This window comes from Ambystoma mexicanum, chromosome 2p (assembly GCF_040938575.1).
Source record: "Ambystoma mexicanum isolate Mex_15411 chromosome 2p, UKY_AmexF1_1, whole genome shotgun sequence".
Lineage (NCBI taxonomy): Eukaryota > Metazoa > Chordata > Amphibia > Caudata > Ambystomatidae > Ambystoma > Ambystoma mexicanum.
This window is the reverse complement of record NC_090923.1, coordinates 775,930,851-775,958,282: the sequence shown is the minus strand read 5'-3', so window position 1 is coordinate 775,958,282 and position 27,432 is coordinate 775,930,851. Positions and strand designations below refer to the sequence as shown.

General features: G+C 48.3%; 1 protein-coding gene across 1 annotated transcript in view; it reads right to left on the bottom strand.

Moving 5' to 3' along the window:
- The window catches only part of LOC138566780 (cytochrome P450 2G1-like), a 552,906-nt gene that overhangs the window by 216,011 nt on the left and 309,463 nt on the right, over positions 1 to 27,432 (bottom strand). Inside the window, exon 6 of the mRNA XM_069644432.1 lies at positions 13,604 to 13,745. Within this exon, the coding sequence (XP_069500533.1) occupies positions 13,604 to 13,745 (142 nt within the window). The remainder of the gene's footprint in view (positions 1 to 13,603; positions 13,746 to 27,432) is intronic.

Below are 27,432 nucleotides of genomic sequence, written 5' to 3'. Positions count from 1 at the left end.
TTTTCTTTATCAGAGTCTACAAGCAGAGTGGCCATAGTAAAGGCGATGTTCTCACTGTGATCTATTCTCCACTCCTTCAGCATGTTGATATGATATACCTGTGTCTTCTGTCTCCTGTCTAGCTATGATACAAGATAGTTCAGTGGGCCTTTCCTTTCTAGTATTTTATAGGGTCTGAACTACTTGTAGACCATATTGTTTTCTGAAGTGGTTAGGAGAACCAGTACTGATTGTCCGACTGAGAAGTTATAACTGCATATTATAACTGCATGTTTGTTATAACTAGCTGGTTGATATTCTTGAGCTTGTCCCAGATGTTTTGGTACAATGTTTCTTACCATATGAGATCGTAATTTGTGTGAGGTTTGAGAAATTGGTAGGATGACTCTGTCTCCTTCTTCCCACGTTCTCCTTACCATGTCTAATATGTCCCAGGGTTCTCTGTCATAGAGACGTTCCAACAGGGAATATCCTAGGTAAGCTTGGGGTTCTTCCTTATGGTGAATAAGGTCTTGGTATCACTACATACCAGATTTTCCCATTAGCTAATACCAATTAATGCTGTATTCTTATTGTGGTTGAAACTTTCCACTAAGCCATCGGTTTGTGGGAGGTACACGGAGGTTCTTAGGGATTTAATATGAAGTATTTCTTTTACCTCCTGCATCAAATGGGACATTAATGTGGGACCCTGGTCTGTGAGGATCTCTTTTGGGAATCCTACCCTGTAGATGAAAGTTAGTAAATGCTTTAGTATTTGTTGTGTGGTGTTGTTACACAGAGGGAAGGCTTCGGGATAACGAGTGGCATAGTCCACTATTACTAGGATCAAATGATTTCCTAGTTCTGATGTCTAGTAGACCCACGATATCCATTGCTATTGTGAAAATGGGATGTCAATGATAGGTAGTGGTTGTCATATGTCAGCACAAAATGCTTTCTATCCGCAAATAATCCCGGCCAATAGAATGTAGGTGTTATTTGGCTTTGGGTCTTCCCTACTCCTTGATGGGCTGCTGTCAAGTTGGTTTATCAGTTTAGTGACACTCCCTCTGTGGTCACATCACCGTGGTACAATAATCCCTTTTTAAGAAGATGAAGGGACTGACCTGGTTCTGCCACTCTTCTTCCATGACTACTTTTGCAAAGGCCTCTTTGAGGATGGGGTAATTCCTCTCTGCAAACATGAGATCAGGTAAGGTGTTCACCTCCTCCGTAACTTGGGAGAGTTTTTTTTTCCTTGGGAGATCTGCTTCACCAAACCATTGTGAGCCCTTATCTGTTTCATTTTGGACTATTATCTCTTGGAGTATTGGGAACAATGCTTTTTCCAGGATCCCTTGAGCTACTTTTCCCCATCTTTTACAGTGTATAGGTTCTTCCAGTGATTGTGCAGGAGATTTTTAACATTGCCTTGATAGTCAGGATTGATGATGCCCACCATAACAACTAACTCATGTCTCCAAGCTAACCCGATCTTGAGGCTAGTCTTATATGTGTTCCTTTTGGAGGGACTCATGTTAAAAGAGTGCTAATTAGGTGTCATTCACCCAGAGGTTCAACAATTTCTGTGGTGCTCTGTAGTTCAACGCTTATGGATTCCACTGTAGGAACCATAGGGGCATTTGGATTTGGGACTCAACTTAATAAATAACACTGGTCCTCAAATGTTCTCAGTTGTTAACTGTCCAACTCCTGACACCATATGTGGTGGGTCAGCAAAATAATGCCAACTCTTAGAGGACATTTCAACTCTGTGTTGATTAAAGAATAGGAATAATGCCTAACTGCCCCTACTACCATTTGGAATTCCCTACCTAACACACTAAGTTCTCATCGGTGAATGGCCAAACAAACCTGTCCACTGACCAAAACTACCCCTAAATTATCATAACACTATTCTAACAATTGAAAATATGAGAATTACTTCGTCCTTCTGGGTTTTGCTTCTTACAAATTCCTTCTTCTTGGTTCTACTCAACAGGTGATTTTAAAGTAGTCTCTTGTGAATTGTTTGATCATTTCATTCAGAATTTTATTATACCCTTGTTTCTTCTCAGGTCTCTTTGACCTTGTACTGATATCTTACTCCTTGTTACTGGTTTTAGTTTGTGCATAGTTTCCCTGAATACTTTTTCTATAAAGGGGCATTTTCCCTTTCCCCAGAATAGTGTTATCCAACCTTTACAATTCTCTCTCTTGAGATTCTCGTTCTTTAGGTTTACTTCACAATGTTCTTTTTCTTTAGTCTTTGGCCCTCATTACGACCCTGGCGGAAAGTGACTGACCAGACCGCCACAGCGTAAATAGCGTTTCCGCCATTGCACGAAGGAGCAAAGTGCGGCCCATTCCCACCCATCGGGCACGAGCACCACGGCATGGCGGAAGTGCAAAGTCCGCGATGGCGGAAATGACCCCAAAACGGCCCACACCGCCGCCGTACGGCGCCCTAGGTGCAATACCGCCACCCATCACAGCGGACACCGCAGTGTGCGCCTACCGGAAAGTACGGTGACCGTAAATATACGGAAACGGAAGTAAAAACATGGGCCCGGAACGGGAAACATCCCGCCGTACACCTATAAAACCACTAAAACCACACAACCACCAAAAACACTACCCTGAGACACACCCCAACCCGTCATCCACCCTAGCGAAACCAACAAAAATGGGAAAAGTAGCGAAGAAAGCGTGCGACCGCAAGCGGCAGGTCCACTTCTTCCGTGAGGAACTCACCGTGCTAACAGAGACCCTCCAGGAGAATGCTGCCGTCGTCTTCTCCACGCAAATGACCAGGACGGCACTTGCAAACAAGAAGGCCATATGGGCTCTGGTGGCACAGAGGGTAAGTGCGGTGGGGACCGCACCCCGCAACCCACAGCAATGCCGAAAGCGATGGGACGACCTGCGGATACGCGTCCGCAGCATACTCTCTGCCAACCGCAACATTGCCACAGCCACCGGGGGAGGTCCTGAATCACCCATCAAGTTGACCCCCTGGGAAGAAATCTGTGCCTCCACCATCGGAATGGAGAGCATAGAGGGAGTCGGAGGGATGGAGAAAGGAGTGCAGACATCCGAAGAGTCAGGTAGGTGGGCCAGATAAAACAATGCCAAATCCACAAAGTCCATCCATGTGAAGTACCATGTGTCCACATAGTGCAACAGAAACACATGTCCAGGAGAACGTCCACACACATCGGCCTGATAGCGCACGTTAAAACCCACAATAAATACATAATTAATTAAAAACCCCTAAAACACGCACTACACGTGCAGCAGGCACACCCTAACTGCAGGCTGCCAAACAACTGCACCCTCACCCCACACACAAATGAAAGCACCTCCAAGGCCCCGACCCAAATCACCCTCAGGTACCACCCCAATGCATGTGATACAATGCCATTCCAATTCCCACAGACCCATCAATAACCCTCGCCCTCCTTTACTCCACCACAGGGTCCGATCCAAACGACGAGCATCAGGACACCCCTACCAGCACACCTGCAAAGAGGGCCAAGACCAACGGCCAAAGACCCTCCACCTCAGCTGCACGCATCAAGACACGGCAGCAGCACAAATCAGGTGGCAGCACAGAGGAGGGAACATCAACAGGCACCCCAGCAGCCAGCATGCCCACACCACCACCACCACAGGTCCCCCCAACGGATGCCACAGAAGGCACTGCCTCTGGTGGCAGCAGCACCATAGGTGACACCCCATTGATGGCAGCATGCTCCGACACAGAAGACGGGGATGCCGAAGTCAGATCCATCCATGACCTGTCCCAATCCCCCTGTCTGTCCCATCCCGTACAACATGAGGATACCACGCAGGGGCACCCACAAGACGACGACTGGCCATCCCCCACAAGCCCTGTGGCAAGGCAACATGAGGTCAACAGCCCCTCTGTGACACCCCCGCAAATGGCCATGGCCCAGCAGAGGCAACAGTCCCTCGACCAGTTAATCGTGCAACAGCAGCAACTGGCCACGCTCCTCAAGGACCATGCCGATGAATGTGGGGGCACTAAGGCAGACATAGAAACATCAACTGAGACACTCAGGGCAGAAATGGAGAGAGGTACAGAGACACTAAGGGCACAAATGGAGAGAAGCACCGAGAGCCTGAGGGGGGAACTGCATGCGACGTCCAAGGACGTATGTGCCGAACTTGCCGCAGTGCGCCGTGTGCTCACTGAGCTCTCGCAAACCCTTAGGGACATGCATGGACGTGAGCAGGCCGAGACATCATCCGTCGCAAGTTCCGTCCAGGGCAGCCCCCAACGTAGATCTGGGAGGAACCTGCGCTCCACAGGCAGGGGTGCCCCTGATACCCGCAGAGGGGGCTTGCAATAGCGACTGCCCACTGACAATGAGCATCTTTGGACACTGGTGTTCGGGGGGGAGGTAGGAGGGTGGAGGGGGTGTGTTGGGCTCACTTGGGTGGCGGGTCAATAGGGTGTACAACATGATATCACATATGCCATAAACAGTGCACGATCAACCAATGAGATGTGTGGACATTGATCTTTGTGTACTAGGCCATCATAGGCGTACAGTCCATATTGTGCATGTCCCAGACACACACAGTGCCACGAGTCCCGTGTCCATGTATCAGCCACCAGGCGTGAGTGCTAGAAGCATGCATCAATGAGATGCTGACGAATGTCACGGCCCTCCGGTGCCTCGCAGACTCCTTGAGGTGCTGCCACATCCCCACCCTCATCATGACCATCATCAGGTGCTTGCAGTTCTGCGTCAGGGGGCATGGGCACATTTCTACGTACGCACATGTTGTGGAGCATGACACATGCCATCACCATCTTTGCAACCTTCTCATGGCGGTACAGGAGTGCCCCGCCAGACCTGCTGAGGCAGCAGAAACGACCCTTCAGTAGGCCGAATGCCTGTTCAATGACTACACGGGTACGTGAGTGGGCATGGTTGTAGTCCTCCTCATGCTGGTCCCGTGGGTTCCGGACTGGTGTGAGGAGCCATCTCTTCAGTGGATATCCAGCATCACCTGTATGTGGACGATAAACGTATGATGTGGAATGCCATTGCTACGTACGCACACCCCCCCCCTTCCTGCCAGGTCATTGCCGAATCACATACCCCACATTATCATGCATGTAATGAGACTCACCGAGTAGCCAGGATCTGTTCCCTGCGTGTCGCTCCATGTAGCGTGGTATTGTAGAGTTCCTCAAGACCATAGAATCATGGGTTGATCCAGGGAATCGGGCACAACAATGTGTAATGATCCTGTTGGAGTCACACACCATTTGTACATTCAGAGAATGAAATTGTTTTCGGTTGCGGTACTGGGCCTCCATGGCATGTGGGACGACCAATTTCACATGGGTGCAGTCGATGGCACCAATGCAACCCGGTATGCCGGCAAGTGCATGGAATCCCACTTTTGTGTTGGTAATTTCCTGCTCCGAGCGTGGTAGAGAGATGTAGTCGTCTGCGTGCTGCAGGAGGGCATCGAGCACTTGCAATAGTGTCCGTGAGAACAGTGGCTGAGAAATGCCATGCAACTGTCCGACTGTGTGCTGGTAGGTGCCTGTGGCCAGGAAGTGTAGTACAGACACCACCTTCAGTAGGGGTGGGATGGCGGTTGGGCTATCTATCATGCTGACAAGGTCAGCCTGTGTCATGTCCACAATGGCGGCTATGGTGTCCCGGTCCAGACGGTAGAGGGTGTGGATCTGCTCATCAGTGAGGTTGAACGGATGTGCTCGGAGGCGTGGGATTGCGGGCTGCCTGCGTGGTGGTGGTGGCTGTGCTGGCGGCCCTTGCTGGCCCTGCCTTGGCCTCCTCCTCCTCCTGCGTCTCCTCCGTGCGGCCGGTTGTAGTTGGTGTTCGTCTTCTTCTTGGAGTTGGAGTACTTGCAATGCTATCAGGTCCCCCAGGGCCAACATCGCGAGTCCTGCCGGTAGCATTTCGGTGTGGTTGTGGGAGGAGACTGGGTGTGCAATTTATGTGTTTTCAGGCTGTATGGCTTCCACCTGTGGTGATTCATTCCACCTGTGCAAACTGCTCTCCCCTTTGGCCGAGCACGTCCCGCACACAACGCTGCAATTCGAGGAATGGCATCTTGCTATTGCAATCATGTATTTGTACCCGATGGCCGTGTAACATTGGTTGATATGTTCATTCTGCTGTGGTCCCATTGTTTCACATACTATCTGTGCAGTCGCGAACAGACTTGTGAAGGGTCAGTGGTACGTAGTACTCGAGTAACGGTGGGCCCTCATGCATCACTGTACCGAGTTGCAACGACGGGCGGGGCGTCCCATTTGTGGGTGAAGGCAGTTGCCATTTTCACACACAGCCGCACTAGATGGATTAATTAGTGATTTCAAACGGCCACAGATGCCTCTTCGACGTGATGTTGCAAATGAGGAATTCGAAGGGCGGCGCTTTCGGTTTTCAGCTAGCGGCGAGGAAATGCCCACAGGTCTGACTGCAAATATAACGTTCTATTGTTTAATGTCCTTGAGACAGGGGCCATGGCGAGGATGCAATGATTGATATGAATGGTTTGGGATGCACAATAGCGACGTGGGCGATGAGGCCGGACGTTCCCAAATACATGTTACTTCACTACACTGGAATTACGGGCTGGGGCACTGTGGATTTTGCAGGCTGCATAACGCACAGACTCAATGGATATTTCTAATGTTATGTGAGTAAATATTCAGGCGTTTTAATCCCGGGATGAGGGAATGATGAATGGATGCATGGGCAGGTGATTTGGTACAGAGTTTGCCATGTACAGGGCTTCTTGGAATCTATCCGCCTCCCCTGCGCTATGTGATGCAGGGCTGCCATAGTGGGACCATCGTCTATCTGGCCTTGTTGAGCCCTCCCTGTCTCGACGCGCCCTCAGACACTTGTGTCCATGCACGTTACCAATTCCATCTGATGGATTCTGTTTTGACAGACGCATGCACAGGTACACTCGTTTGTGATGGTGTTTACACCTCGATATAGATAGTTATGAGTCGCAAGTGGTTTTTGGGTGGTGATGATCCTTTGGAGTGGGCTAGCATGCATATGGCTGTGGATTTAGTGCGATCATTGAAGTGAGTTGTTCGAATGTAGTTCTGATGGGCATTCTATTCTTTTTCTTTTCTTTTGGTTGACAGGTATCTCCTCCCCTTTTGCCACTGCCATCTGTATGCCACTCCTGCAGATGGCTTTTACTCCCGACACCTGCTGCTTCGTGTTAATCAGTGGAGCAGCATTACGATCTTATGGGACGATCGCCAATGGGCCACATGCCCTTACGCAGTACTAGTGGCTCGGAGCAACATTTCGGCCTTTCAGCTGGACTAGTGCCTCCCCATTGGGACGGCCCTGCGGTTCTGTGCGCTTCCATGTTGTCTTTTCGTACGTGAATGTGGCTCTGTGTAACATGATGGAACAGGGCGTCACACAAGTAGTGGCTGGTCATTTCTTGCGGATGCAGCCCACGATGGTGAAATGTGTTTTGGAGTTCATGGCCTAATGGCTGTATGGGCTTGGTGATTTTGTTGTGCATTAAATTTCTATTCTGATTTGGCCCGTGTAGCGTTCTTCTTTGCAAGTGATGTGGCATATTCCTATTTGGGGAGCGATGTATTGTGAGGAGATCTGCATTGGGTTCCAGCTTCGGAGTTTAGTTGCGTGGTACTGTACTGGGCGCGTTTGCCTACGAAGCCCAGTGAGGTCAGGGATGGGGGCTGCCAATATGACTGTTTGAATGTTGTCATGCTCAGGGGCGGGGGATTGGGTTTTGTGTAACAGATGCCGGTCAGCCAGGTGGACTGGTGGAATGATGTGATTTTCGGAATGTTGCTGGTCACAGGTGTCTGTGTTTGCGTGCGTTTCGGGGGGGGGGGGACTGTGGTCATGTCCATTGGATTGGCTTCTGTATTCGTGCCATCTGTGCCCTGCAGATCCCATTGGCCCCTCTTGTGTTTCTTTTGTTCGTTGGCATGCATGGGTGACTTGTACATTTCACTGGTTGCATTGTGACTTCATTGCACCTACGGGGAGTTGTACTTTGTGGGCAGGGAGCGGTGTACAGGCACTCAGTGGGGCCGTTTACGGTTGATTCGCGATGCCGTACTTCTCACCATGGCGGAATGGTACATTCAGCCATGCTTGATGGCGTTAGGTACATGTCCGCTAGGGTCGGAATTGGCGTACCCTTGCGCCATGGTGGTGTTTACGGTTTGGCATGGCGCGCGCGCGCGTGCTTGGTGCAGTTAGCGTTGGCGTTCACTACGGTGTCGCTAATGGCTTCGTACTTTGCGGTGACGGGTCATAGTCGCACCGAGCGCTATTCGATGGCGGTATTGCATTTCCGCCATCGTTTTCCGAATTCCGCCAGGGTCGTAATGAGGGTCTTTTGACATATCACTCCCTCCATCTTTCTCCTCAGGTGTTCCTCCTCTACTTGTATTTCCTTCTTAACCTTTTATGCTTTCCAGATTTCTCTCAATCTCTTTATCCACTTCTTTTGCTTTCAATAATATACTTTCTTAACTCTCCAATATTGATTCCCTGTCTACCTCCTGGGTATCCTGTTTTCCCCTTGACCTGATATTCTCAGGGATAACATCACTGGGGCTTCTCTTCTCTTGGGGTTGACTCTGTTCTTAACCTGACTGTCTTCTTTTACTCCTTCGATGTCTCGTACTCCATGTCCTCCTTTTGGATGGCCGTCCAGCTCTTCAGGTATTAGGACGTTAGGCAGTTCCAACTGTGTTGTGGTTTTGGCATAGTTTTGGCGACTGTAGGTCCACCATGAGATTTTCATGGTCACGCCACCACCCTCTCTCTCTCGTTCTCTCTGAATTAAATGATGTTACACATCCAACTCTGTGCTTTCTGTAAACCAACAGTTATTTTACTCACTGTCTACGGGTGAGTTCCCACTTGCCTTATCTTCTATGGAGGGTGTTGCAAAGCAGGCTCACTTCCCTAGCATCAGAGGGGGGCTCCCCCTTGAGGAGAAGGAACAAAACCATGTGATTCATCCCAGCATCTTAACTATCCCGCGCCCCATCCCAACTGTCTACCAGACTTTGCTTTTACTTGCTTAAACAATGCCAGGAGGTACTATACAAACGCAAGATATCATAACATAACATAACATGAGACTGAGGAAGACTCACATGTCTGACCAATGACGAACGCAGAGTCAATGACATGTTTTGAGTCCTTAAGCACTCTGCCAAGAAGCAAAAGCCAATGGTATGAGCAATCAAATAAATAAATAAAAAGCAATCAAAAAGAAACTCCATTTATGGAATTCACCAGTTGTTTCAAAGGATGAGCCATCACTCTTCCACCAAAAAGGAGCCCTGATGTTCCTCCCTCTCGCCAAGAGAGCCGACACCACTTAATCAAAAGATGAATAGCACATCCTAATGAGTGTGTGTGTGATGTTTTGCAATGTGCCTGTATTAAGCTTTATTATCAATGCCCAACCATGTTTTGAAGTGCTACAATACATTGGGTTTGGCAGGCTACACTTATGTTATGCTCGTGTATGGCATGTTTTAAGCTGTTGAAACTTGTTTGTAATGTCTTGCTCTGTTGGGATCAAAGTGCTATTTTCCCAAAGCTAAATGCATGTTAACTAGAATTTACGTGAGTGCTACTGTATGTTCTCAGTCACTCCTTTTGGGGGAGAAGGGGAGAATATGATATTTCATTATAATGTTTTCCTTTAAATGTGTACATTTCAAGCACTTTTGAAGGAGTCACAAGACACTAGGTAGCAACCCCTAAACACACAAAAAAACAAAAAAAACACAGAATCTAGACCTGGACATCTAATCATCTGCTTGCAAGAATATACATCCCTGTTTTGATCTACTATTTTCATGATGCCCTCTATTAACAGTAAAAAGTAACTGCAGCTCAGGGTGATTAGGCTAGTCAAAGGCTGAATTGTGTAAATTAATTCCCAAAAGTGCCTGACCTCCACCTAAGAGGATTCCTGTCTCACCCACCAATATAACCATGACCCTAAAGCCCTAGTAGGGCACAGGAACCACCAGGAAAGCTGGACTGGACTTTTGTTCCCAAGGCAGCCGTCCCTCAGTTAAATGTGCTATATTTCCCTTTCTCATATAGAGTACCTGGCCATTTGTGGCCGGTCAGGGCTCAGGGAAGTTAAGTAGTGGGTCATTGCATGCTTTGTTTTCTTGGGCATAGTTTTCTATATGCCTTGGCTCACCATGACATTATGGTTTGGTAGCCATGACATAAATGAGGAAGCCAAAATTGTGACCTTTGTTTTTTCTCAGGGAGCTTTTCCAAACTTGACAAATTTAGATTTCTGACATACAAACCCTCCGAAATGTTGTTGGGTGCCTATGGAAGTAAGCGTAAGGGCTTTGTCACATATATTTTCTTGGATATGGCGTCAACATGCCCAGGCTCACCATGCAGTGAATAATTTCCAGATATACCTCTCCTGCACAGAGTACACCTCTCTCCAGCTACCTCTCCTCTTGGCACTGCGCCCCATAGACTACAGTTGAGTTCCACAATAAAGTTGATCAATTTTACACATAGCTCCTCTACCTTTACCTGCTAATGTCTTCTTCTGCATCTTATCTATCCCTCGCCCCATCCCAACTACCTACATGACTTTGAGTCTCCCTTCCACCACTGGATGTCCTATCATGGTCATAAACTATGGGAGGAGGCACTATGCAAATGCAGGGTAACATAACATAACATTTTTGACTTTTGCGGTCCAACCAAACTACCAATGCTCTGGATACCTATGGCAGGATCTCCTGCTGAAAAAAACGTGTTAAAAACAAAAAGCTAAAAGTGGAAGAATGTGTTCTTCAGCAAAGCTAAAAAAATGCAGTCAGAGACGTTTTTTGGTCTGATACTTCTGAACTTCAACAGGGCGAGCAGGTGATACCAAAGGAATAAAGGGATGAATAATAACAGGGATGGATCCAAAATCCCAAACTAGCACTGGATGGTGTAAGTAAATAGGAATGTTATTAATTTGAAAAAATGCATACATAATGCCGTACAGATTATGTATTTCCCATGCAAGTGCTTGAGGGCCTGTCCTAGTCCACCACTGCTTTTCAAAATGTGATTTTCTCTGCAGAAAACTGGGCTGTACTTGGGCAACAGAAACAATGCTCCCCCGTTCAAATGCCATGTATCATCAAGTCTGCGCTGACAGTTTTAGACTTCCACAGCACACATTATGGCCAATGGATGGTGTAAGTCTACTCCCATCTCAGACCAGGGTCAGGAAAGCGAAAATACACATCTTGGCTTCAGGGATCAACTGTGGACCCCTGACTCTACTCACCTCCAGGACTGCACAACTAAGAGCTAGGCACACCATCACCAGACAGGGTAGCAAATAGGCAGGCATAGCAATATATCAGCACATACATCTGCTGAGACTGGGAGTCAGGTGTCAAGCACACTTGCCAAGAAGGGGTCCTATTTATCTATAGCTTTCTATTTCCTGGAGCCAGCATGAAAATATTTCCTAATCAATTTGGTGTGATCTTTGAGCCTAAATTACAAAAATCCTAACTTCCCCTTAAGTGGAATATACCACAGTTTACTACAGTGCAACATAATCAGATCTTGAGAGATTTGAACTGGCCATTCCAAATAATACCTTGTATGACCCACCAAATCCAAGATGGTTGTGGTCTCTGGTTTCTACCATGGAGTTGCTCCTCATTTGTTCCCACTCCTCTTTTACGTTTAAGGGATGGCTGCAGATGAGTTACAACAGAAGAAGGGCCCTATCTACTGCTTGAAGCTAGCACATGTCATGGTCCAGGAAAGGGCAATTCCCCATCACGTGTTCTAGTTAACACTTTGATTGCATCTTTGCATTTGTCATTCTCTTCAGGTCAATTTCAGCAGAGATAGTGTATAACATGTTAAATGATTTATAGGTTATAAGGATCTACAAAGTATACAGCTACAAATCAAAATGCCATCAAATATTGTTCAGGTTTTATGGTCACACTTGAACATCAGTGTGCTATTGGCGGGCAGGAACCAGCAGAATGCCCTAAGTTAAGTACGTAGTTTCTCAGAAACATTATTTTCCATGAAATGCAATGTTATGCTACTATGCTTTTATGCTCCTCTAAACCACTACCGTAGTAGTTTCAAAGCACCAACTCCATATATGAGGTATATTGAGGCTCTGCTCAAGGTCACATGACCTTAACTTGCTACGAAGATAGTATGAGCAGGGGTTAAGTAGGAGGGAGGGAAAAAGCAGGAAGGACTTTGGAGACAGAGGGTGGGAGCCAGACAAGGATACATGCTTGTGTGAATATGGATGCATGTTCATCCATTATATATGGTCTATTTTCCAGAGTAAGGGGAAACAACATATGTGTTGAGCTAATATACACCCTGGGATTTCAAGGTAGTTTTGGATAAAAGAGAGACTTACTTTTGCTGGGTGTGGCAGGTGCTCGAAAGCAAGCTTGGGCCAGCTTGGGCAATTCTGGTGGCCATTTAGGCTTAGAATACCTGCTTTGATATTTATGGTACCACAGGTAAATTACCAGATAGCAATTCTGGGGGCTGCCAGCAAAGTCTGAATGTAGTCTAATCCAAGATAAGAACCTGTGGGGGATGAATGCTGTTTGAAACAAAAGGCAAGGGAGAGGGATGTTCAGAATTAATTACGTACACATGTGATGTCTGTCGTAGCTGGAACATAAACTATGTCTGTGTTCAGTGTAGTAATTAAGGCCACAGTAAGGCCAACTCACATGAGTGAGGATCAGGGAGGGATTTTTCTGTCTGAAGCCAACAATATACACACCAGTATGCCAAAAGATGTCCCTAATGGGCATGAACAGTTAAGTGGATAACCCTGAAGACCATTCCCAGTTAGGCTGGCTTACAATAGTCTGGTTCCTTGATTTGGATACAGCCTCGAGGCTGCCGCTCAAACAGTCATTGTGCCATGCCAATAAACCTTTCAGCATTGCAGGGTTGTTCTTGGGGCTGGGCCACTCATTGCTGGTTGTTCTCAGGATGATCTGCATTTTACCATCCCTGTGAAGCCCTCTGACGGGTAGTTGCCTAGTAAGGTTAACACGTGGCAGTTGGAAGAAACCGAGATAACATTGGGAAAAGTAGTTCAGTTTGCTGCACACACCATTGTTTCTACAGCACTGAACAGTCTTTTGGTATGCTTTTAAGGTAGCTCAAGGCTGTTATCAAGATGTTTCTATAGTACACGATTACGTGTTTTATCTCCAGCTATAGTCAAGGAGACCCTCTTACTAACAGAGCTCATTTATATTCTCAGAGAGCAATGCACAGGGATTTAAACCTTGTGTTTATCTGCCAGAATCACTTGAAGCAGAGGTGATAAAAGAGTGGAGATCAAAAACAATGTGCAGAAATGCGAACAATGTACTGCTTTATAAAAAAGGCAGATGAGATCACTACACAAGATCAATGAGAGACAGAAACAAAAGGCAAACATTAATTGGGCTGTGCTTTTCTACTATATTTAAACATTTGAGGAAGTGAAAATGTTGTGACATTCGTGTGTGCATTCTCACCTTGCACATCCTGGTGTTTCATGAATATTAGCAGCCCATATTTTAGCGTTACGCTGACTGATTCTGTTCCACCAGCAAACAGGTTGTTTGTGGTTGCTACTAAGTTCTTCATAACAAATTCAGTAGATGGATTCTGTCGCTCCTGTTTCAAATAAAATCAAATTCATTCTTAGACATTCAACATGTATATGAAATAATAAGCATACTTAAAATACACATCAATATACATTAACAATGTAAGTATTAATGTGAATTGTACAACGGGTTTCAAAGAATTATGCGTGTTCAATTCGAGTACAGTTTTTATGTAAACACAGCTCCTTTGAGAGATCTTCAAGCACAATAATCAAATAATTGTCAATGTTCTGCAATGCAAACAGCCTTTACAAAATATGTTCATATTTTTAAATCTCAATCCATGTTTAGGAAGAATCCCTAATCTGATTATAGTATAGCCCATGCAATTCAGCATTGTCTGGTCCACTGTTTGGCCACTGTTGGAACAAATGAGTTTTTTAAATTGTCTTTGTTCCCAGACTGTTAGGTAAATAATATGCAAAGATAATATATCTAAGTTTCTTAATCTGTTCTGCCTTTTTTCTAAGGATGGACCTTCACGCAATCAATTTAATGAAGGCTGTTAGGTTGAATTCTCCAGAATGGCTAATTTCCCTTACCTACTGAGTCCCTCAGCAGCTTTTCTGGATTTCTAGGATTTCGTTTTTTCATCTGGGAAAAGTGTGAGCCTTTTTTCCCACTCTTAATTGTGTTTTGCTGTGTGTTTTACATTTTTCGTGTTCATAGACTGTGGAGCCTCACCTACTCCATAGGCATAATCTTTTTATTGTGTGTTACACAGCACCTTTAATGCAGAGACACAGGGTTGTCTTTTTCAGACTTCCCACATTAAACTCCATATTCTGGGACTGACTACTGTCTCCCAGAACAGGTAAAGTTGTCATTGACTTTATTAGTATTTTTAAATTCACAGACCAAGTACAAACTATTTTACATAGAGTACTGGAAAGGGTTAATAGTTATCCCTTTTTGTCTGTCTCTCATGGAACATTATTTCATTCCCCTTTCTTTAATATTTGTCTGGTGGCAGTGGTATCTACCATATGTTCCTACTGCGGTCTATTAAAATAGCCTTGGTACTGTTTTAGCTGCTAGAAGCAGAAGTTGATACTTGTTGCTTACTCTCGAAGCCGAGCCAGAAGAAGAAGGTGAACCACTGGTCCCTTCCATGTAATCTGAAAGCTGCTGTGTCTTCAAGATCTGATCCAAGAGAAGACCTGGTTAGGCGCCCTCTTCCCTAGCTACGAGGGACCATCGTGCACAAGCTGATCTTTGCCAAAGCTCCCTGGTAGACAGACCAACGAAAGGCTGCCGACTAGAGACGGGGACTGCCGCAGAATCCCAAGGAGAAGCACTCAGACTGTTGTCCGTCACCGTCGCCGACCGCCATCGCCGACCGGAGCCGCAGTGCTCCCATTGCCTAAGAACCTTTTGGTCCAACAACGCTGTCGTCTGCATCATCGACCACCTTGTCCCGCCGCAGAAAGTAGAGGCGTCCGACGTGCCGAGGAGCATCCAGCGGCGGGTTTCTCGACACCTAAAGACCACAGAGACGGTGATGGCTCGACGCCCTTGCTGGGCCACAGTTCTTCAAACTCTTTGCTGTCCTGAACTATGGACATTGAGGTAGCACGCACGCCTCCCCCTTACAGGACGTCTACGCTCCACTGTCGACGAGCACCGCTAGCAAAGAAGCTGCTGCTTCACCGCCGTAGTTCACCCTGTTCATCGCCGGACATTCGATGACCCGTGGCTTCTGCCTTAAAGGGAGTGCACTCAAGAAGGGCCGTTGATTTCCCGACAATGAACTCTACAACACCAGCTACTTTTGGGTTGCTGAACTATTGGAAAGACTTTTGTGAACAATATATGGACTGGGCTTGTGATTTCCCTTTATTCTACTGGTTGCCCAGGTGGGGGGATATCCACACAAAAATGGGTCTAGGTAACAGGGCCAGTATCCTGCCAATTGTTCTAACCAACTGCTTTCCTCGTATATCTATTGTTGGTTTCCTTTACGAACTGATTTGTGTGACATTTAACCGTACAGTTGATGCACTTTAAAGAGATCGAATAGTGATTGTGGTACCACGTAGAACTGTATATATTTGCCATTGTAGATTAACCGAGTACAAATTGAGTTATTGTGATATTATACATAACCTTGAACATTAAAGGCATGGTCTAGTAAAAAATGTTATTTAAAAAATAGATAGGCAACATAAAAAAAATACTAGCATTCTCTTTTTTAAAACTTCCTATGTAAAATTTTGATTTTGAATGGGAAAGCAGATTCAGGCAAAAACACAACGCAGTTGTGTTGGAAAACGCTGCGGTTTTTCTTTCCGAGTTTCTCAGGCTCCTCCGAGCCGGAGGAGCCTGAGAAACTTGGAAAGAAAAACCGCAGCGTTTTCCAACACAATAACGTTGTATTTATGTTTGTGGTCGCTTCAAAAGCGACCGCAAACATAAATACAACGTTTTTAAAGCTGTGGTTTTATTTAAATAAAAAAAAACGCAGCTAGTGCTTATTTTTAAAAAAAAAATAAATAACACTTACCGAGATTCAGCTGCAGATTTCCTGCTCTGGTCTCCGGTCCCCGTCCTCCGCATACAGCACTAATGAAGGGAAAGCCACCCAGCGGTAGCTTTTGTTTACTACAGCTGGCTGGCTTTTCCTTCATTAGTGCCGCAAAAGCAAAAGCCAGCACAGGAGGGCATCCATTTCACAAAATGGATGCGCCCATGTGCTTGCTTTTGCGAATTTTGAGCTTGAATAGCTCAAAATTTTACATAGGAAGTTTTAAAAAAGAGAATGCTGGTATTTTTTTTTATGTTGCCTATCTATTTTTTAAATACATTTTTTTACTAGACCATCCCATTAATTATATAAAGACTGTGTTTGAACTAATACAGTGTGCAGACATTACTTTGTGGGTGCTTGGGGACTACAATGTACTTAAGAACCAGCCCGCATCACCTACTGAGAAGCTAGGCCTTGATTGCTCGTCCATTGCTACCAACAATAGAGAATCTTGGCTGGGGTCCTCTGTGCCTCTCCTCTGCCATATAGAGAGCAGGAGTACAGAACCCCACTACAATCTTTGCACAAGGTAAAAGTGTTTGGGTCACTATAAAAGCAGAAAGACTGTGAGTGACGCTTTGACCCCCTCAGGAGTTAGGTCTGAACTAAGAGGGAAGAGATGTTTTGCAGATGACACCCAGTTATATCTTACGTTGTATTCACCATCGGATGTCCTCAACTTAATTGACTGTCTCAGTGATATCGAAGATTGTATGTCTATGAATTTGTTCAAACTTAATCCATTAAAAAAAGAATTTCCACTTCTTCTTTATTTCATATACAGGAATGGAAGGTTTTAGTTTCAGCTTCTAGCAGTGAGAGGCCCCAGAAATACTAGTTGATCTCCCATTCATTCTGCTGGGTCACACTCAGGCAACCAATCACTCAGAAGGGCATTGAGCAGTCAGTCAGCCAATCAGGCATACGGCACATTCAGGCCATTCTTCTCCATCCAGACACTCACAACACAGAATGTGGATTTGGAAAAGTACCACACCAGTCAACACTACACATTGCATTCATACCAGTTTCGGGCAGGGCTGTCTGAGTCATTGTGTTAAACACCAGATACCAGACATCCGCAACAAGAAGTGCATATTCGTCACACACTCCATTCACCCAGATCCCACCCACAGGTGTACCCACAACATACGGTCATTGGGAAGACTCTAGCCAGTCTGCTTGGCACTTCCCCACACTACCATATATGGAACTTCCACCCAACAGCCAGTCAGGGGATGGGACAGAGTCAGGGCTTCCCAGGACTTCGGGAAAACCAAGGTAACAGGTGATGGAAGGCAAGAGGTGACGGGGCCCATCTTGTCTCCATCAGGAATCTACCGATTCCAATGACAGGACCTGGGCTTCCCAAAATAGGAGGACACTCAGGGCACCAGTCAATTCAGCACAAAGCTGCCACCAGCCTGTACCCTGCTCTGTGGGCCACACACAGGTGCCCAAAAACATACACTAGGGGCACAGGGTTGTATCCACACCCATGGGTGCCATAAGGGTATCCCATGGGTCTGTAGACCAAACCAAAAGAGAGAGCTGCACCACCAGGAGTCCCACATGAACTCCTGCGTTGAAAACACAACAGTACATACAATAAAAAGCAGTAAAGGGCAAGGATACGGAGGCCCTGTCCCTCCGATGCATTTCCAGCATCACAGTCACCCCCCCCCCCATAGACTGAGATTAGGGTGCCTTATCTCCCACGAGATAGACACCCTCATCCAGACGGTCAACATACCTTCTGGAAAGGCCATCTGCATTATCATGACCCTTCCCTGGTATATGCTCTATGGTGAAGTCTAGCCCTTGCAGGTAAATGGACCACCTGAGCAGTTTCGGGTGTTCACCCTTCATCTGCATAAGCCACTTCAGGGGTTAATGATCTGTTGGGACCTTGAAGGTAGACCCTGTAAGGTAGGGCCTAAAACGCCTAAAGCTCCAAACTATGCTGAAACATTCCTTTTCATCAGTAGCCCAACTTACTTCTCTACCCTTGAGTTGTCTACTGATGAATATAATCGGATGTTCCCTCCCTTTGTCATCTAAATGGGACAAGACAGCACCAATTCTGGTGTTGCAGGCATCTGTCTAGACGATAAAGGGTTTGCTGTACTAGGGCGCATACAACACAGGTGCCCTACACATACTTTCTTTCAAGCCATCAAAGGCCCTCTGACAGTCTTCTGTCCAATTAACCTTCCTAGGCTGTTTGGGTGAAGTCAGAGCTGTCAGAGGGGCAGCTATGGTTCCATAGTCTGCCATGAAATTGCGATAATACCTAGTGAGGCCCAAAAAAGCTCTCACATGGGTTTGAGTAATGGGAGTCTCCCAGGCATGTACATCCTGCACTTTACTGGGGAGAGGTTGGATTTGACCCCCTCCTACCTCATGACCAAGATACGTGACTTCCCCTGAGCTGTCTGGCACTTGGTGGCCTTGACAGTGATGTTTGCCCTTTTCAAGGCCTGCAACACCTTATCCAGATGTGTCAAATGCTCTTCCCAAGTGGAACTGTAGACGGCAATGTCGTCTAAGTAGGCCACACAAAAGGCCTCCAGCCATCTCTGGAAAGTGGCAGGGGCATTCTTCAACCAAAAGGCATGACCCTAAACTAGTAGAGTCCCTCAGGTGTTGAGAATGCTGTATTTTCCTTGGCATGGTCCATCAGAGCTATTTGCCAATAGCCTGAGGTAAGGTCAAAGGTGCTCACAAATTTGGCAGCACCTATGGTGTCCACGAGCTCATCAGGCCTGGGCAATGGGTGCGCGTCAGTTTTGATGACGGCATTGACTCCATGGTAGTCCACACACAACCTCCAATCCTTGGTACCTGCCTGGGAACTTGCCTTGGGGACAAGGATCACTGGACTGGACCAGGGACTGGTTGAGGGTTCAATAACACCCAGATCCAACATCTTGGCGACCTCAGACTGGATGTTGCTGTTAACGGTATCTGACATACAGTAGCACCTGCTTTTCACTGGCACGCTGTGACCAGTGTCAATCTTGTGTCTACACCACGGTCTAAGGCCTGGTGTCAGTAATAACAGAGAGGTATACTGCTGGAACAAAGCCCTACAGGCCTTCTGCTGCTCTCTTGTCAGATCTGGAGAGAGATGTACTCCCTCAACTGAGCCATCCCGAGGGTTGCTATGGAGCAAATATGGAAGAGGCTCACTCTCATCCTCTTCCTGCTCTGAAGCTAGCAAGAGACATGAGACCTCCGCTCGCCTTTGGAAAGGCTTGAGCCTGTTGACATGGAATACTTGAGGGGCTACCCTCGAGACTTCCATGTCAACCAGATAATTCGCCCACTTTGGAGATTATCCTGAAGGTTCCAGTCCATTTGTCTGCCAAAGCCCGAGGCTTGGTAGGCTCCATCACAAGGATCTCCTGTCCTGGAGTCCAATCCAATTGCGAGGCTTTAAGGTCATGCCAGTACTTATTCAATTCCTGGCTGGCCTTGAGATTTGCTGTCGCCTGACCCATCAACTGTGTCATCCTCCGTCTGAAGCCTAACACATAGTCCCCCACTTGCTTGGCGGGACCTGGAGGGGCGGCTTCCAAACCTTCTCGGATCAAGGCAAGGGGCCCCCTCACAGGATGTCCAAAGAGTAAGTCAAAGGGGCTGAAACCAATACCCTCTTGAGGTACCTCTCTGTAAGCGAACAGCAGGCATGGTAGGAGGAGATCCCATTTCCTCCTTAGGGGCTCTTCAAAAACGCCTAGCATGACCTTGAGAGTTTTATTAAATCTCTCAACCAGACCACTGGGGATGGTAAGAGGAGGAGAACTTGTAGGTTACCCCGCACTCTTTCCACATGGAACCTTCCCTCAACCAATTCTCATTTAAAAAATCTCAGAAACAGAAGTCAAAGACATCATCAAACATCTTAAACCATCGCAATGTAAGGGCGATGTGTGCCCACCAAAGTTCATCAAGGAGTGTGCTGAGCCACTTCCTCCACCCTTGACCACCTTCATCAACACCTCATTTAAATCAGGCATAGTCCCTGACAGCCTTAAAGAGGCCTGGGTGTGTCCCCTGTTAAGAAAGCAACACTAGACCCCTCCCAACCTAACAACTACCGCCCATAACGACCGTCCCGTTTCTTCTTAAAATATTAGATAAGGCCGCCCACAGCCAAATCCAACTCTATCTAGAAACCAACTCCATCCTAGGAAAAAGACAGTCTGGATTTTGCAAAGGGTGCAGAACTGAAACCGCCCTGTTAGACTTAAAAAATCAAATCACCCATATCCTGGACAAGGGCAAGCCTGCCCCCCTCCATCTCCTAGACCTCCCAGCGGCGTTCGATCTAGTGGATCACAAAATTCTCACTACACATCTTATGCATGCTGCACACTTCCCCAGCCAAGCAGCTTACTGGATCACCTCCTTCTTAGAAGACAGAGGCCCTCATTACGACCCTGGCGGAAATCGGAAAACGATGGCGGAGATGCAATACCGCCATCGAATAGCGCTCGGTGCGACTATGACTCGCCACCGCAAAGTACGAAGACATTAGCGACACCGTAGTGAACGCCAACGCTAACTGCACCAAGTACGCGCGCGCGCGCCATGCCAAACCGTAAATACCACCATGGCGCAAGGGTACGCGAATTCCGACCCTAGCGGACATGTACCTAACGCCATCAAGCATGGCGGAAAGCACCATTCCGCCATGGTGAGAAGTACGGCATCGCGAATCAACCGTAAACGGCCCCACTGAGTGCCTGTACACCGCTCCCTGCCCACAAAGCATAACTCCTCGTAGGTGCAATGAAGTCACAATGCTACCAGTTAAATGTACAAGTCACCCATGCATGCCAACGAACAAAAGATCCACAAGAGGGGCCAATGGGAGCTGCAGGGCACAGATGGCACGAATACAGAAGCCATTCCAATGGACATGACCACATTCCCCCCCCGAAACGCACGCAAACACAGGCACCTGTGACCAGCAATATTCCGAAAATCACAACATTCCACCAGTCCACCTGGCTGACCGTCGTCTGTTACACAAAACCCAATCCCCCGCCCCTGAGCATGACAACATCCAAACAGTCATATTGGCATCCCCCATCCCTGACCTCACTGGGCTCCGTAGGCAAACGCGCCCAGCACAGTACCACGCGACTATACTCCGAAACCGCCACCCAAAGCAGATCTCCTCACAATACATCGCTCCCCAAATAGGAATATGCCACATCACTCGCAAAGAAGAACGCTACACGGCCCATATCAGAATAGAAATTTAATGCACAACTAAATCACCAAGCTCATACAGCCATCAGTCCATGAACTCCAAAACACATATCACCATTGTGGGCTGCATCCGCAAGGAATGACCAGCTACTACTTGTGTGACGCCCTGTCCCATCATGGTACACAGAGCCACATTCACGTACGAAAAGGCAACATGGAAGCGCACAGAACCGCAGGCCCGTCCCAATGGGGAGGCACTAGTCCAACTGAAAGGCCGAAATGTTGCTCCGAGCCACTAGTACTGCGTAAGGGCATGTGGGCCATTGGCGATCGTCCCATAAGATCGTAATGCTGCTCCACTGATTAACACGAAGCAGCAGGTGTCGTGAGTATACGCCATCTGCAGGAGTGGCATACAGATGGCAGTGGCAAAAGGGTAGGAGATATCTGTCAACAAAAAGAAAAGAAAAAGAACAGAATGGCCATCAGAACTACATTCGAACTACTCACTCCAATGACCACACTAAATCCACAGCCATATGCATGCTAGCACACTCCAAAGGATCATCACCACCCCAAAACCACTTGCCACTCATAACTATCTATATCGAGGTGTATACACCATCCCAAACGAGTGTACCTGTGCATGCGTCTGTCAAGACAGATTCCATCAGATGGGAATGTCAACGTGCATGGACACAAGTGTCTGAAGGCGCGTCGAGACAGGGAGGGCTCAACAAGGCCAGATAGACGATGGTGCCACTATGGCAGCCCTGCATCACATAGCGCAGGGGAGGCGTATAGATTCCAACAAGCCCTGTACATGGCAAACCCTGTATCAAATCAGCTGGCCATGCATCCATTTATCATTCCCTCATCCTGTTATGAATACACCGGAATATTTACTCACAAGACATTCGGGATTTCCATTGAGTCTGTGCGTTATGCAGCCTGCAAAATCCGCAGTGTTCCAGGCCGTAATTTCTGTGTTGTGAAGTTACATGATTTAGGGAACGTCCGGCCTCATCGCCCACGTCACTATAGCGCATCCCAAACTATTCATATCAATCATTGCTTCCTCGCCATGGCCTCTGTCTCAAGGACATCGAACAATAGAACGTTATACTTGCAGTCAGACCTGTGGGCATCTCCTCTCAGCTAGCCGAAGATCGAAAGCGCCGGCCTTCGAATTCCTCATTTGCAACATCACGTCGAAAAGGCATCTGTGGCCGTTTGAAATCACAAATTAATCCAGCCAGTGCAGCTGTGTGTGAAAATGTCAACTGCCATCACCCACTAATGGGACGCCCCGCCCGTCGTAGCAACCCTGTACAGTGATGCATGAGGGCCCACCGTTACTCGAGTACTACGTTCCACTGACCCATCACAAGTCTGTTCGCGACTGCAAAGATTGTATGTGAAACAATGGGACCATAGCCGAATGTACATATCAACAAATGTTACACGGCCATCGGGTACAAATACATGATTGCAATAGCAAGATGCCGTTCCTCGATTAGCAGCGTTGTGTGCGGGACGTGCTCGCCCAAAGGGGAGAGCAGCTTGCACAGGTGGAATGAATCACCACAGGTGGAGGCCATACAGCCTGAAAACACATAAAGTGCACACCCAGTCTCCTCCCACAACCACGCCCACTCCGAAATGCTACCGGCAGGACTCGCGATGTTGGCCCTGGGGGACCTGATAGCACTGCAAGTACTCCAACTCCAAGAAGAAGACGAACACCAACTACAACCGGCCGCACGGAGGAGACGCAGGAGGAGGAGGAGGCCAAGGCAGGGCCCGCAAGGGCCGCCAGCACAGCCACTACCACCACGCAGGCAGCCCGCAATCCCACGCCTCCGAGCACATCCGTTCAACCTCACTGATGAGCAGATCCACACCCTCTACCGTTTGGACCGGGACACCATAGCCGCAATAGTGGACATGACACAGGCTGACCTTGTCAGCATGATAGACGGCCCAACCGCCATCCCACCCCTACTGAAGGTGGTGTCTGTACTCCACTTCCTGGCCACGGGCACCTACCAGCACACAGTCGGACAGTTGCATGGCATTTCTCAGCCACTGTTCTCACGGACACTATTGCAAGTGCTCGATGCCCTCCTGAAGCACGCAGACGACTACATCTCTCTACCACGCTCGGAGCAGGACATTACCAACACTAAAGTGGGATTCCATGCACTTGCCGGCATACCGGGTTGCATCGGTGCCATCGACTGCACCCATGTGGAATTGGTCGTCCCACATGCCATGGAGGCCCAGTACCGCAACCGAAAACAATTTCATTCCCTGAATGTACAGATGGTGTGTGACTCCAACAGGATCATTACACATTGTTGTGCCAGATTCCCTGGATCAACCCATGATTCTATGGTCTTGAGGAACTCTACTATACCACGCTACATGGAGCGACACGCAGGGAACAGATCCTGGCTACTCGGTGAGTCTCTTTTCATGCATGATGATGTGGGGTATGTGATGCGGCAATGACCTGGCAGGAAGGGGGGGGGGGTGTGCGTACGTAGCTATGGCATTCCACATCATACGTTTATCGTCCACATACAGGTGATGCTGGGTATCCACTGAAGAGATGGCTCCTCACACCAGTCCGGAACCCACGGGACCAGCATGAGGAGGACTACAACCATGCCCACTCACGTACCCGTGTAGTCATTGAACAGGCATTCGGCCTACTGAAGACTCGTTTCCGCTGCCTCAGCAGGTCTGGCGGGGCACTCCTGTACCGCCATGAGAAGGTTGCAAAGATGGTGATGGCATGTGTCATGCTCCACAACATGTGCGTACGTAGAAATGTGCCCATGCCCCCAGACGCAGAACAGCAAGCACCTGATGATGGTCATGATGAGGGTGGGGAAGTGGCAGCACCTCAAGGAGTCTGCGAGGCACCGGAGGGCCGTGACATTCGTCAGCATGTCATTGATGCATGCTTCTAGCACTCACGCCTGGTGGCTGATACATGACACGGGACTCGTGGCACTGTGTGTGTCTGGTACATGCACAATATGGACTATACGCCTAGGATGGCCTAGTACATAATGATCATTGTCGACACATCTCATTGGTTGATCGTGCACTTGTTTATGGCATATGTGATATCATGTTGAACACCCTATCGACCCGCCACCCTAGTGAGCCCAACACACCCCCTCCACCCTCCTACCTCCCCCCCGAACACCAGTGTTCAAAGATGCTCATTGTCAGTGGACTGTCGCTATTGCAAGCCCCCTCTGCGGGTGTCTGGGGCACCCCTGCCTGTGGAGCGCAGGTTCCTCCCAGATCTACGTTGGGGGCTGCCCTGGACGGAACTAGCAACGGAAGATGTCTCTGCCTGCTCACGTCCATGCATGTCCCTAAGGGTTTGTGAGAGCTCCATGAGCACACGGCGCACTGCAGCAAGTTCGGCACATACGTCTTTGGACGTCGCATGCAGTTCCCCCCTCAGGCTCTCGGTGCTTCTCTCCATTTGGACTCTCAGGCTCTCGGTGCTTTTCTCCATTTGGACTCTCAGGCTCTCGGTGCTACTCTCCATTTGTGCCCTTAGTGTCTCTGTACCTCTCTCCATTTCTGCCCTGAGTGTCTCAGTTGATGTTTCTATGTCTGCCTTAGTGCCCCCACATTCATCGGCATGGTCCTTGAGGAGCGTGGCCAGTTGCTGCTGTTGCCCGATTAACTTGTCGAGGGACTGTTGCCTCTGCTGGGCCATGGCCATTTGCGGGGGGGTCACAGAGGGGCTGTTGACCTCATGTTGCCTTGCCACAGGGCTTGGGGGGGATGGCCAGTCGTCGTCTTGTGGGTGCCCCTGCGTGGTATTCTCATGTTGTACGGGATGGGACAGACAGGGGGATTGGGACAGGTCATGGATGGATCGTACATCGACATCCCCGTCTTCTGTGTCGGAGCATGCTGCCATCATTGGGGTGTCACCTATGGTGCTGCTGCCACCAGAGGCAGTGCCTTCTGTGGCATCCGTTGGGGGGACCTGTGGTGGTGGTGTTGTGGGCATGCTGGCTGCTGGGGTGCCTGTTGATGTTCCCTCCTCTGTGCTGCCACCTGATTTGTGCTGCTGCCGTGTCTTGATGCGTGCAGCTGAGGTGGAGGGTCTTTGGCCGTTGGTCTTGGCCCTCTTTGCAGGTGTGCTGGTAGGGGTGTCCTGGAGCTCGTCGTTTGGATCGGACCCTGTGGTGGAGTAAAGGAGGGCGAGGGTTAATAATGGGTCTGTGGGTATTGGAATGGCATTGTATCACATGCATTGGGGTGGTACATGAGGGTGATTTGGGTCGGGGCCTTAGAGGTGCTTTCATTTGTGTGTGGGGTGAGGGTGCAGTTGTTTGGCAGCCTGCAGTTAGGGTGTGCCTGCTGGACGTGTGGTGGGTGTTTTAGGGGTTTTTAATTATTTATATATTTATTGTGGTTTTAAGGTGCGCTATGAGGGCGATGTGTGTGGACGTTCTCCTGGTCATGTGTTCCTGTTGCACTATGTGGACACATGGTACTTCACATGATTGGACATTGTGGTTTTAGCATTGTTTTATCTGGCCCACCTACCTGATTCTTCTGATGTCTGCACTCCTTTCTCCATCCCTCCGACTCCCTCTATGCTCTCCATTCCGATGGTGGAGGCACAGATTTCTTCCCAGGGGGTCAACTTGATGGGTGATTCAGGACCTCCCCCGGTGGCTGTGGCAATGTTGCGGTTGGCAGAGAGTATGCTGCGGACGCGTATCCGCAGGTCGTCCCACCGCTTTCGGCATTGTTGTGGTGTGCGGGGTGCTGTCCCCACCGCGCTTACCCGCTGTGCTACCAGAGCCCATATGGCCTTCTTGTTCGCAAGTGCCGTCCTGGTCATTTGCGTGGAGAAGACGACGGCAGCATTCTCCTGGAGGGTCTCTGTTAGCACGGTGAGTTCCTCGCGGGAGAAGTGGACCTGCCGCTTGCGGTCGCACGCTTTCTTCGCTACTTTTCCCATTTTTCTTGGTTTCGCTAGGGTGGATGACGGGTTGGGGTGTGTCTCAGGGTTGTGTTTTTAGTGGTAGTCTGGTTTTAGTGGTTTTATAGGTGTACGGCGGGTTGTTTCCCGTTCCGGGCCCATGTTTTTACTTCCGTTTCCGTATATTTCCGGTCACCGTACTTTCCGGTAGGCGCACTCTGCGGTGTCCGCTGTGATGGGTGGCGGTATTGCACCTAGGGCGACGTACGGCGGCGGTGTGGGCCGTTTTGGGGCCATTTGCGCCATCGCGGACTTTGCACTTCCGCCATGGCGTGGTGCTCGTGCCCGATGGGTCGGAATGGACCGCTCTTTGCTCCTTCGTGCAATGGCGGAAACGCTATTTACGCTGTTGCGGTCCGGTCAGTCAATTTCCGCCAGGGTCGTAATGAGGGCCAGAGCCATGAAAGTCTTCTCAGACATAGCAAATGCTGCTCCCACCATCATTCACTGTGGTGTCCCAAAGGGATCTTGTACTGCCCCAACGCTATACAATCTCTTCACAAAGTCCCTTTTTGATAAACTTGATGCACTTGAGATCACATATACAAACTATGCTGATGATACCCAGGTGCTCCTTCCTCTAACAGGAACTTATCACCAAGACGCTACAGCCCTACGTCAAATCTATTCCACCATCCAAGCCTGGATGGCCACAAATGGCCTCTGCCTCAACGGGGATAAGACCGAGATTCTCATTCTTGGCCAAAAGTCCACTCTTGCTAATCTAGACTCTTGCTACTCCAACTTCCACATTGACAACTGCGTCATCCCAGTCCTATCCTCTGTTAAAACCTTAGGGGTCCACATTGATGCCACGCTGTCCATGAACAAACAGGTCAGCGCTATTGTCTCTGCCTCCGCCTTAAGTACCAAACTAATAAACGCCATAAAACTTTCCTTACTAAGGACAAC